This window comes from Charadrius vociferus, unplaced genomic scaffold (assembly GCF_000708025.1).
Source record: "Charadrius vociferus isolate BGI_N301 unplaced genomic scaffold, ASM70802v2 scaffold650, whole genome shotgun sequence".
NCBI classification, from domain to species: domain Eukaryota; kingdom Metazoa; phylum Chordata; class Aves; order Charadriiformes; family Charadriidae; genus Charadrius; species Charadrius vociferus.
In genome coordinates this window covers 563,923-576,481 of record NW_009646736.1, presented here as the reverse complement: position 1 = coordinate 576,481, position 12,559 = coordinate 563,923, and the positions used below count along the sequence as shown (strand labels likewise).

At 35.9% G+C, this 12,559-nt stretch overlaps 1 protein-coding gene across 1 annotated transcript in view; it reads right to left on the bottom strand.

Moving 5' to 3' along the window:
* The window catches only part of CLSTN2 (calsyntenin 2), a 380,503-nt gene that overhangs the window by 216,867 nt on the left and 151,077 nt on the right, over positions 1-12,559 (bottom strand). Inside the window, exon 3 of the mRNA XM_009890154.1 lies at positions 5,928-6,050. Coding sequence (XP_009888456.1) covers positions 5,928-6,050 — 123 coding nt within the window. The remainder of the gene's footprint in view (positions 1-5,927; positions 6,051-12,559) is intronic.

The window sequence follows — 12,559 nt, the reverse complement described above, 5'->3', positions numbered from 1 at the left end:
ACAAAAAAAAAAAAAAAAACCCAAACCCTCGAACACCTAATCTCTGAACTTCAGGGACTAACCAACAGAGGTCACTGTCAGAGTGATTTTTTTGGTGCATTCTTAATCTGAAGCCTGAGCATTTATCACTCTAACTTTACTGGACGACAAGCAGTATCCCTTAGGTCAAGACTAGCATCTCTGGAATCGATTGTGCTCTTGCCAATCTTTTATTCTACCTTCGGTTATGATGACTGTGAAGAGATTTTTTTTTTTTTTTCCTTTAAAGGCTACAGTCTTAACTAATTAAGCTACATTAATAAATGTAAACTTCAAGAATAGAAGTTTAAAAAAATCAGCAGGTGGTTTGTTATAAACAGCTGCAATACTCCATGGCTTCCCTTACAGTTCAGATTTTTTGATCATGCATCATTTTCACAGTGAAATATTTAACACCAGTGAATTCTGGACATCAAAAACTGACAGCTATTTTAACTCTGGCTGACAGTGAGTTAAAAACAATAGTATTCAGAGCCACAATTTGAAAAATAATTTCCATTTTTAATGCTGTACCAAAAAGATTGTTTCTGTTATTAATGACACTGATTAACAATAAAAACAACCAAACAAGGTTAGACAGCTTCACAGTTTGAAGTAGAGAAATGGGATTTTGTGTTTAGCCCCTGCGTGAAAGTGGACTGACAACTACTGGATTTGCTGTGGTACAGCTGAGAACACACGCTCCTCTCAACTGCAAAAACAACAACGATGATTTGGGGGAGTTTTTGGATGCAGCTTGTAGTTTAGTGAATATTTAGACATCCTTCTTGGATGGTTTTATTGTCTCCTTATCCTTCACAGTGGTTTTAGCCCAGCCAAAATGTAGTCAGAGACTGGGACTCCATCTGCAAAGGATGTTTAATCTGCAACTGCTTCTGAGATACTGAGTACCTGTCTGTGTGTAGCCAGGAAGAAGCACACCTGACCTTCTTAAAAAATGCTATCTGTAAACCTACCAAGAGCATAAAAGCAGCTTAAAACTTAATGGACCCAGCTCACTGTGGTAAAATTATTCAGCTTAACCTTGGTGCGACACATTGCACTCAAATGCAAGTGTATCAGCCTAATAACGGTGACACACAGTGAAGAGCTAGGCTCCTCACTTTCAAGGTGAAAAGGGCATTCATCATATCATTGTTCTGAAAGTTTCCTCCTCTTTCCCTGCCTCACTGCTGTATCAGTAACACAATGGACAGCCAAAGCCCCCACCATCCCCATGCTGTTTAAGATGCTCACAGTGCTTTTAGGGAGTAGCATAAAAGGCTGTTGCTGCAAAAAAGAAGGGGAATCATCTGCTCTGCCTAGTCATGGTGGATAGGACAAAGACTAATGGGCTAAAATCGCAGTACAGAAAGTTCAGGTTAAGCATCATGAAAAACAGTGAGTATGGTGAAGCATGGAATAGATTGCCCAGGGAAGCTGTTGCATCTCTGTCACTATAGATCTTTAAGATTAGGACAGAAAACTATTTATCAGGAATGACACAGATAAAATGGGTCCTGCCTTGGGCAGGAGGATGGACTGGAGACATCCTTAAGTTCCTCTCAGATCTACTTTCGCACAAGACTACTGATGAAATGCAGTTGCTGTTACTGAAATGCAGACAGGTGTCCTTTCCAAATAGCCTTCCAAAATCCTACAGCATTTTGTGAGGATTTCTTGCTATCACAGAAACAGAACATTGTCAAATTGATTCAGTTGATCTCACCTTCTTAATAGCCAAACCACTTCTCAGCCTGAAAGTCAAATCCTTGAAGTGATTTCCAGCCTCATAACCAGTGTGTGATAGCTGACTGTTGTACGGCTGACCCTGCAGGTTGGTGCAAGTCTAATTAAAGTTACATTCCTTCCTTTGGGCGGATTTTATTATATTTTGTAAAGAGAGATTCCACCAATTAATTTCCCTCAATTAGATAAGTAAGACCATGCTGCAGCACCTACACAATACTGTATGAAGAGTATGACGGAAGGCATAATTTATTTCTACAGGACTTGCAGTTTCTTCATGGGGTTTACAGTTTTGGTGGGTTTGCGTTTTTCTTCTGTGACATTCTGCAAAGGGATCCAGACTGCTGTGGTAAGCCTAGTTATTTTAAAGACCAGTTGTATTCAACACCGGTCTGTGAAAATCCCTTTCGTGTCAGGACTTGAAAAACTGAAGTTTAGAAAACTACTGATACTACTTCTGGCACAATGGTATTTTCAAGATTTCCTTCAAAACTAGGGGTCTGAAAAATGTACTTGCATGAAACGAAGAAAGTGAATATGTTGATACCATGATAATTTTAAGAACCATGATTTTACATACACTCCAATCATTGCACAATTCACAATAAATTCATAAGATAAAGAGACAGCAAAGACCATTCACTGCAATCTTGTGGAAGTCTTCACGCTCCAGTTATGAAATAGGCTGATCATATTTGACAGCCAGCATTTTCACAGGAGCATTTAGTCCTGTTAGTCTCACATTAGTCCCCCCTGGAAACACAGACCTGTTGAAAGGGCAACAGCACAGAAGATTCCTTTTTCTCCTGTCATCACCCTTGATTTTAAACATTAGACAGAGGTGAGAAAAAAAAAAAAAGTGCAGATTATAGTCATTTTCTCTTGGGACCACTCAATGAATAGGGATTTGACATGCACCATAATGCATGTACTACTAAAAGGGGTTGAGAAGATAGTTAATAGAAGACTTACCTTAGTAACCATGGAGAGGAAAAAAGGCACAGGTATTAGGAGCAATATTAAAGCATCCAGAAGAGAAAACAAAAATACTGTTTATAGTTTAGAGTAGGTCTATGCCACAACTAAGATTTAAACTCAAAAATAAGAACATGAGAATGGGTATAGAAAACAAATCAAAGCACTGGGGGCAGAAAAGAATCATAGATGAATATCAAATGTGTCATTATAGCTCAGTTCTGCTTTTGAGCTTAGTAACAAAGTTGTTATTAGGTAAAAGATTATTTGCTCATGTGAAAACATGAAATGCATAAACTACCTGTGCACCAGGGCGATCGCAAGGAGCAAGGTGATCTGTACGTTGCTCAAATCATCCCTGATAATACACAGCTCAGAGCTGGAAAACCTACACCACTTGCAGGCTCCCCTTGCTGAATTTGGAGCTTTTACAGAGAGTGGCTCGTTCAAAGAGATCTAAGTAGATATCTAAGAACGGGTCAGAAAATGCCTTGATATATTCTTGAATCTGGGCCCATTTGAAAAAAAAAAAAAGCAAAATATTTCAAAAGACTATAATTTTTTTTATTTCTACAATAGCTGGACAAAATACTGAAAACATTAATGGAGTGATGGGAAAGGAACTGTTGGAGCTCTGATTCTCTGGTGAAAGTGGAGATTGATATATTATAGTGTAGAATAAGTTCTCCACACTTAAACAGAACACGGCCATAGAAGAAAATCCTCATTAAAGTACTATTAAATGTACAGTTACTGAATATGGTTGATGTTGTAGCTGTATCTACTTTCAGTATTCTCCTACTAAATACATCACACAAATTGAATTTTCCATAGAGACCTATAATAAAATTTTTATACTATTAAACAAAATAAATTACATTATATTAAAGCAGAAACTTAAAACAGAAATAAGAAGTTACTCCAACAATTTAAAAAGGTAAGCATCTTAAAAAAAAAAAAGAGCACACAGAGGTTTTTCCAAACAGGTAGGGAATACAGGCCCTTCAAGGGAATCAAGGGTTCTATCAGTATTATAATATTACATCTGGAAGGTGGATCGTGAGGTGAAATGCACAATGTCACCTGGAAATGAACTATTAATATCACGAAATACACACAAAGTATTTTCCGCTCCCAGACCCCATAATACTTCTAAAAATATAAATAATTCAAATGAATAAATGAAGAAACTAAATTAAAGCTACTGTCTAATGTAACCTTTATCACAAAAAGCTAGTTTGTCTGTGCAAGTTCAGTATTTCAAAGGATGATTTTCTTCAAGTAGAGTAAATCACTAATTCATGAAAAACATGTTGATTGTCCCATTGTAAAAATGGCAGAAAATCATCAGGCTAGCAAATCCCCAGTCAGCATACAGTTTGCAAAAGTATCAGTGGAAACAGCACACATGATTAACATCCTGTAAAGATCCCAAGGGAATGCAAGTAAAGGAAGCAAATATGAGATGAAACATTCATAGTAATTAGAAAAATCCCCCAAAAATGAAACGGGCATCTTTTCACTAGGAATTTATTTTCATTCCTAAATAACTGTACCTCAAGACTTGACAGATAGATTAAATCCTTGCTAAACTAAACCTAAGTTTACACTACTGTTTTCCACAAACATTTGGAAGAATGAATTGCACGTGTATGTGAAAGTTACCATTATAAGAAAAAAGTGTACTCAAACACATTATGGATAACTATTTATCATTCAAAGTCTCATTCCATACTTTTTGTTTGTTTTAACACATAGTCTCTTCTTAATGAATGCATAAAAAAAATAATTTGGAAATAAGTACTTTTTCCTTTGTTTCAAGAACTAGTAACTGAGTCACGACACCTTATCCTGAGCATCTTTGTATTTAGTACTCCCCCTCTGATTATAATTAGTACCTCCCACTTAAAGGCTGTCTACTTATCTCTCAATGGACATTGATTATGCCTCCATTAGGAAGTAACCCAGTGGCATGGGAACTGATCAGCAGACAAAAGCATTTCATGCTGTATCCATACATATAGGCTATTTGAGGCATTTTCCTCTGACTAAATTTAGCTGAGTCTCCCCCACTGTACATCCCCAGTGCATATATCGTTGAGAAAAAGTGTTCTGTGCAACCAAGAACTGTAGGGCACCATGAGTGACAAACTAATCTTGATATTAAAATAGGGTGCAATATACAAAAAACATTCATGATTTGAACTCATACACTGTTTTGCAGGGTATGAGTTTATGCCAGTATATGTTTTGGGGGGAAACTGGCTAACAATGGTTCTTACGTGATGCTGTAAAAAGCTGTTCAGGCCAAGTACTTTGACTCACTGCTTACTGAACACGACTGTACTCCACAAGAACAAGGATACTCAATCTTCACTAGTTCTTTTCCTCATAAAAGATTAACATTCTTAAGCAATATAATCTTTCTAACAACTGCATCTTTTTAGGATCTTCGGAACAGCTATCAAGCATTAATAGTCTCCCTTTTCTTCAAAAAATATTTTTAATGAAAGAGGAAATTTAAGAGAAAACCAGCTTGACATGCAAAAGTACTATTTTCTGCTTAAGGAACTCGTGACAGGATAAGCGTCAGGAAAAAACAGGCTTAATACAAGTGAAAACTTCTATACGACATACATCTACCATACAGGGATCTGAGCAAAAATCTTCAAAACCTCCATTAAATTTTCTGTCCAAGACTTCACAGTTATAAAGTATAATTCGAGCAACTTTAAATATTTGTCACATAGTTTGTGCATAGCCAGGTTTGGGCCAGTGAATGGAATACAAAGAGAGAAAGCAGGGGCTGTTATTACTAAACAAAATTAACTACGTATTATTACTTTAGACAATTGTAATGATTCATTTCTAGAAAAGCTAATCCAAATTTTGTTATATAATTTTTGTGTTCTCATTAAAAAAATATGTTGATAGTGGAAGCCTACTGCATTATGCTGTTTATAATTACTTCTGTTTCACAAAAAATGAGCAGATACATTCATTGTAAAAGACACCTCATTTCAAGATCTATGGGCAATGGTCAAGTCCTGAGTACTCAGGTATAGCCTCTAAACATGTCCTTCAGATTACATTATCTCTGCACCACAAATTCATTCCTTACAAATGCTAATAACTTCATAATCCAATCAGTAAGTTCAAATGCTGCGCTTAATGTATGTTCCTACCTGCAAAGGGAACAGGTGCATCTTTATCCAAAGCAACAAGGGGAGGATCCAAAATTACAGTGTCATTGTTTTCAGTTATGATTCCGTGGTATGATGTCTCAATCCAGGGCTTGTGTTTGTTCACTAGAAAAGAAATAGTACACCTAATTAATTTGATTTATGTTTTACATCCATTTAGCTCATTTGTCTTTAAAGAGAAATTATTTAACATACGTCCAATATTCATGTTATTACTCAAAAGCCACTGAGAAGATCCCAAAGTAATTTATAAACATCCAAACATTAAAGAAAATTATTTGAATATTGTACTGCAATTCATTGATGAGAAAACCAACACTTAAAGACATCCCTCCAATTAACACACCAAAATAAAAAGCCAATTTTCAAAATATTTTTAATGTGTTCCCAACAGTCAGACACAATTAGGGTCAGACGCTTTTGAAGAAACTGGTTTCAGTTGCAAAACTCTGATGCAAGAGAAAAGACATCCAGAGAAACACAACTCTTGTCAAGACGCAAAGGCAAGCAGAAGGGCAGGTGAGAATACTGGACTCTTGGTCAACTCCTCCTTTTATATTTTTGGGAAAATATCTAAAATTACTTTTGTGTTCTGTAGACAAAAAATAAACTCCTACATTTTAATCACTTTGTTAAAAGCCACCACCTCTTTTCCATTCAACCAGCTTTAGTTATGCTTAAATGGAATTTGAGTTTTTTCTGAAAAAATCTTTCCTTCAAATACAGCTGTTGAACATTAGATTATCTGGTCTGGTCTTGAACTACTTAATAATTACACAAAAAGATACTTTTAAAGTAGGGGATACAGCACACATCATCAGATTGTCTTGCTCCTGAAGCCTTTCAGTGTGCATCCCTCTCACCAACTATCCCTTATTTACTGGACAGTATGAAGATGCATTTTCCTCTTCCTTTTCATTTTCTAAGAGGCCTAGCTTGGCTCTGCTTATAAGCATTTTGTTCCCACAGCCACAATCTGAATGTTATGTTTGTGGAACTCCTACATAACTAATACAATTGTGTTAACCTAAACAAATTACAGTTTGAAGAATGTACTACCCCAGGCATGAAGGAACACTGCACTAATGAGTATCTACCACATTTTTACCAAGTCCAGATACAAGGTAAGTTTTGTACATATTATTTGTGTGCAGCAGATGCTGATGAAAACATCTACTGAGGTAACAGAAATCACCTCTAAGATGGAGAGTTGACACTTGAAGCAAAACCAAATTGAACCAGATGGGAATATTTAAAATAATCCCACTGTGAAAACAAACAAGCAAGCTATTTGTAAAAAGCAAACAAATATCTTTACAGCAAACTGAAGCTAATTCTTTTTCCTTCCTGGTTATTTATTTAATCATTAAGAAATTGTGGACTCAGGAGTGATCTGAGGTCCTTTCAAAGCTGAATTATATTCTAACCACTAATATGAGAACTTTGAGTTCGTTTATATGTTGCAATACATACTCTTTCAGAAGAAAGCATACTTATCTTCACAGTGGTTTTTCACATTTTTGCAATAACTAAGCAAGGGGAAGATTAAGCTGGGGATGAGTCAGGGAAAGGTGGAATGGAAAATAAGGAACTCAAATCTCTTCATCTTGTAATGACTGTACAGCCAGAGGAGAGATTGGTTAGTATATGTAATAGCATGAAGGCCAAAAGTCTTGTTGTTGAAATATGAGACATGATGGATGCAATTTCAGAGCTTTGTATGGCATTTGGGATTCCAGTTTGCGGCACAGTTGAAGTATTCTGTATCTGTTATCGGAATATGCGAATTGCCTCAATATCCAAACACATAAATATGCTCCATTTGTACTCTGCTATGACTCAAAGGCTTTGATTTACACATGCTATACAGAACAAAAGGCAATCTATTTATTGAAGGCAGATACAATTTCACGATAATGAACTAGTAAGTAGGAATTTGCATGAAAAGGGAACTCTTTACGCAACTAAAAGTTAAAGTACCAAATCCAGCTTTTCCTTCCTCCTGGTTTTGTTGTCTGCTCTCTCCCCAAAAACAAAACACAAAAACCCCAACTACACACAACGCCCAAAAAACCCAAACTAAAAAAAACCACAAAAAGACACCAAAAAACCCAAAATGCAAAAAAAACCCCTTTCTTCCTGCAATAGATTCTACAGAATAGTTTGGATGACACTCTTGCTTAAGAAACAGTCTCAGTATTCAGTGACTGCAATTCTACAAGCCTTATCTTTTTTCCATTACTGTCCCATGAGCAATAACAACAATCAAATGAGTGACAGCCACATAATTCCTTAAATTACGTTGGGGTGCGAAGAGGAGAAAATAGATTATGAACAAGTTCTACAATTTAGCCCTAGACCTTAGAGACTGAAATAAGGAAGAAGAAAGAAACAATAAAACAAAAGCAAAATAAAATAAAAGGTCAAATTATTTGTAAGCTCTTAAGAGGTACATCTCCAAAGGAAAAACGACTATACGAGCTTTGTGTAACCTATGGTGTAGCCATTTTAAAAATAGTGGAAATTATACACACTCTTTAGGACTGCAAAACCATCCTTTTGCATCAGAAGATCTATACGTTTGAAATATTTTCACATCATGAAAATTATTCACCCTTTACACTGTTTTAGATACTTGTTTTGAAACGAGAAATTTATTGAGTGTGCTTGGAAAACACACTGTTCTTTGCAAAAGGTTGCTAAAATGTTAACATAGAAACTCTTATTAATGCATACACCACTGCATAGGCTTTCATAAGATGCTAGATTCTAAAAAAATCATCCTCAAATATAAAATGATTAATGAATACTCTACATTTCTTTCTCCAAGACAAAGAGGGCAGCTACAAAATGTTAGACTGGCTCAAATCAGACCCACAGATCAACACACCTCTCATAAGCCTCTGATATTTTCCTACCCCTACACAGCATCTTTGAAACAGACACAATTTTAAAAAATAATTCAAACCTGGTTTGTCCTGTCTCATTCTAGCTACTGATTCAAATTTCAAAATACTTGAGAAGTATATATTTTTAAATACAAATTAAATATTGAGTTGTACCCTCTTAAAGAGCATAATTTGTTTTCCCCGCTTATCTACTCTCTCTATTTTTATAATACTGATATATTGAAACATCACCTGCAACTCAGCCACTAATCCCTCTGCCTTAGTGTAGGGCCTGCACCTCAAAACATGACTTCCTGTAATTTAACCAATATTTCCTTATACCCTCCATTTTTGTAGCCCTGACCTTCAAATAATTCTTTTTATTACTGTAGGAAAATAAATTTAATATGTTTGAGATAGACTATCAGGCATTCAGATCCAGGCTGTATTCATGATTAAGGGAGTAATTTGTGCTTTAGACAACATATATAAAATATTGGAAGAAAATTACAGAAATTCCATGAGCCAAGTAGATTTTTTTCAGAGTGTTAAGTTTTGACAGACATCCAAAGCCATATCTGAAAAAAAAAAAAAAAAAAACCCCACCAAAACAAAAAACCACTCCCTTTTCTGACTATAATTTCTTAGAACCTAAAGATCTTAATGTAAATATATACACTTATAGTTTTCGTTTCAATTTACATTTAGTTTAAAATGCCCCCCAAACTATGTTAAAGTTGCATAATTTTCTCAGTTACACCAAAACCAGTCAAACTTTAGGTCAGGTTTCCAATGCCACAGTAATGCCACACTGTATTTATTTAAACACCAGAAGAAAAGTTTTACCATGCTGTCTACTTTAGGCTATATGAAACTTTATGTTTAAATAGGAAAAAAAAAAATCACATTATTTAAGAAATTATGTAATTCCCATTACGTAAGGTGCTTACTAGAATCTCTTAAAGATAAACATATACATTTTTGGAATGTTTATAAACCTTAAAACAAGGTGGGAATTGTTTATTTTATCTTTAAAATGGAAGAGGCACTAATGGTTAAAAAAATATTTTAATGATTCTTAGCAGTGCTCACAATTAACAACATTCTATAAAAAAGTGATAGCAAACTACTTTTTTTTAATTTGCATTTGCTAAAGATGATGGAAGAAATCTACATACAGGTTTGTATATGAAGTTTCAGGAACTGTGAGAGCAGAATACTATATGGCAAACTAAACTCAAAAAAGTGAACAAGCTGGATACTCAGCAGATAAGAGCTATAGAGAAAATTCTTTTCCCTCTTAAGGTGTATTAAGTTGTAGCACACTTAGGTTAACTCTAAAACTGAATAAAAAAAAAGAAAAGAAAAGTACATTATTGTCTTTTTTACGAAAGATTTTCTCTGAAAGCATTTATCATTTACCTTTTCCTTGCATTTGTCTAGCTGGGTAAAAGCTAGACAAATCAGCACAATGCCATCATGAATTCAAACACATTAAGTTAAGATGTTGGTTTTCTGAACTTTCCTCCCTTCCTGTAATTTATAATTTATTAGTCATTCATATAAAATCATAATGTAAATAATTTATAGCATCTAGAAAGCAAATAATCTCTTTCCTTTATTACAGATAGAGGTCAATTCAATTTGTATGCACCATTTACATAGCATTTTCATAGACTGGCCCACCAAAGCTTCCGATTACAAGCCTTCGGATGTAATTAAACCATCTTGTGAGAAAACTGCCACTCTTTGTTCCATCTGCAAACACACTTGGCACATGAAACAATGAAGTAGAAAAAGGCAAAAGAAAAACTTATTCTATAGAGTCTGCAGGAAATCTCTTGCCCCCAGGAACGTTGTCTTGAAAGACAGTTCAAGGACAAGCCCCAGAATTTAGCACGATGAAAGCAGAGAAAGGCTGGAAGATGTTTCGAACTCCCAAAATATGCCAAACACTTACATTCTACTTTGGTGCCTTCTCGCCATCCTCTGCAGAGTGCCCTGGGTTTTACCCCTTCCAGATGGCATGCTCAAAACCCCACCCTGCTATTTGCCACCTGATACATGGTGAGAAAAACAACTGACCCCTCACGCTAAACTCCCCTACAAGCTATGATTGCATCTGAGCACTTTACACCTACATCAAACGGCCCATGGGAAGCTCCGTAACGGAAACAGAACAAAATCACAGACAAGACACTGATACATCAGCAGTAGAAAAGAAAGTATCAACACACACATACCCCCCGCCCCAAGCTCGTTGGCAATCTACCTAAAAGCCCATTACTACAAGTATGGCTATAGGTACACAAAACTGTCTGTAATGTCCACAACATTAAAAAGCAACTGGCTGTTTTATCAGACGGCAAGACATGCACAGAGCTTTCTGAAGGCAACCGTACTCTCTGTATATTAAATCTTCCAAGACTCAATGCCTGTGAACAGAGCTGCAATTTATCAGTGCAGAAGTATTATTATAACTGGACCACAATATAGACAAAATATTCGAGGACATCATCTCATGGGGAAAGACAACATGTTTGCTATGAGCCAAGATAGACACTTGTTTGGGGTGGGGGTAGTGGTGGAAAGCAGTATATGTACAAGGAATACAGTACAATGGTATTTCCAAAATTCTGATGGTTTCTGACTTAAAATACAAAATGTCACCAATCCAAAAATAATACCTTATAAAAGAACTATGAAAGGAAAAATGTGACTATTAGAAGCTGTAACTACTGACACTAGGGCAAAGTCAATACCGTCTAGCTGATTTAACAGCAGATTTCTAAACTTTAGGAAGCTAAAACTTGAGGTAGCAAACTATAAAGGTTAAGAATTGCTTTTTGAATGCAAATGTTTTCTTTCTTTCTTTTTTCCAAAACAGCATAATGGATCTATTTTCCATTTAAATGTACTGATAATATGTTCTCTCATCTCTAGCTTAAAGAGGTTGTTGATTCCAGTAAAATCAGCAGAAAATTTAGGCTTTCTTACCACTTAGTTCAGCTCTAAGTCCTTTCATCTGCTAACTTCAATGAGCTTCAGCCCAGCCTGTTGGAATCCTGTCTTTCTAAGCAGCAAGGCCTTCCTCTAACAAACAGCCAAATTGAGGATGCTTAGAAAGCCTTTTAAACATATGCATGAAATCCCATTAACTTCTGTAGACTATAAGAGATTGAATTTATGCAGTCTGCACTACAAACAAATCCTTACCTTGTATAGCAAAGAAAAAAAAAATGCTTCTAATGCCACATTAGGAGGAAACTGCATAACATAAAAATCCTAGTGATGCAGACAACATACTGACATCTGCAATGCATGATCACTACGGCTGAAAAAACATCCTGCCCGGATCTGGATGCCATTGGTTTGGCAGTCCACTCCTCCTTTGGGATGATACTTTGCTGGGTAAATGCCACAGAAAGACTTGTGGGGTGAGCAAGGGCCAGTTTTAGCTCATTGTTTCAGGTATTTCAGAGAAAAAGGCTACTGAAAAATAGAATTTGTCGATTGTTAAAATCCAGTGGCCTGTTCTCTGTATAGGTTTAACATCCCTAGGCTTTGGGTCAGGAAGTAGAAACTTCAAAGGGGAAGAGGGAGAGGTCAGAAGATGATTTTGATTCACAAATCAAATGAACATGGCTTGTGTTCATTTGCATGCTATCAAGATAAAAGTTTTGAAAACTCACATCCTGAACAGAAATTTGCTAGAGTCTCCAGTAA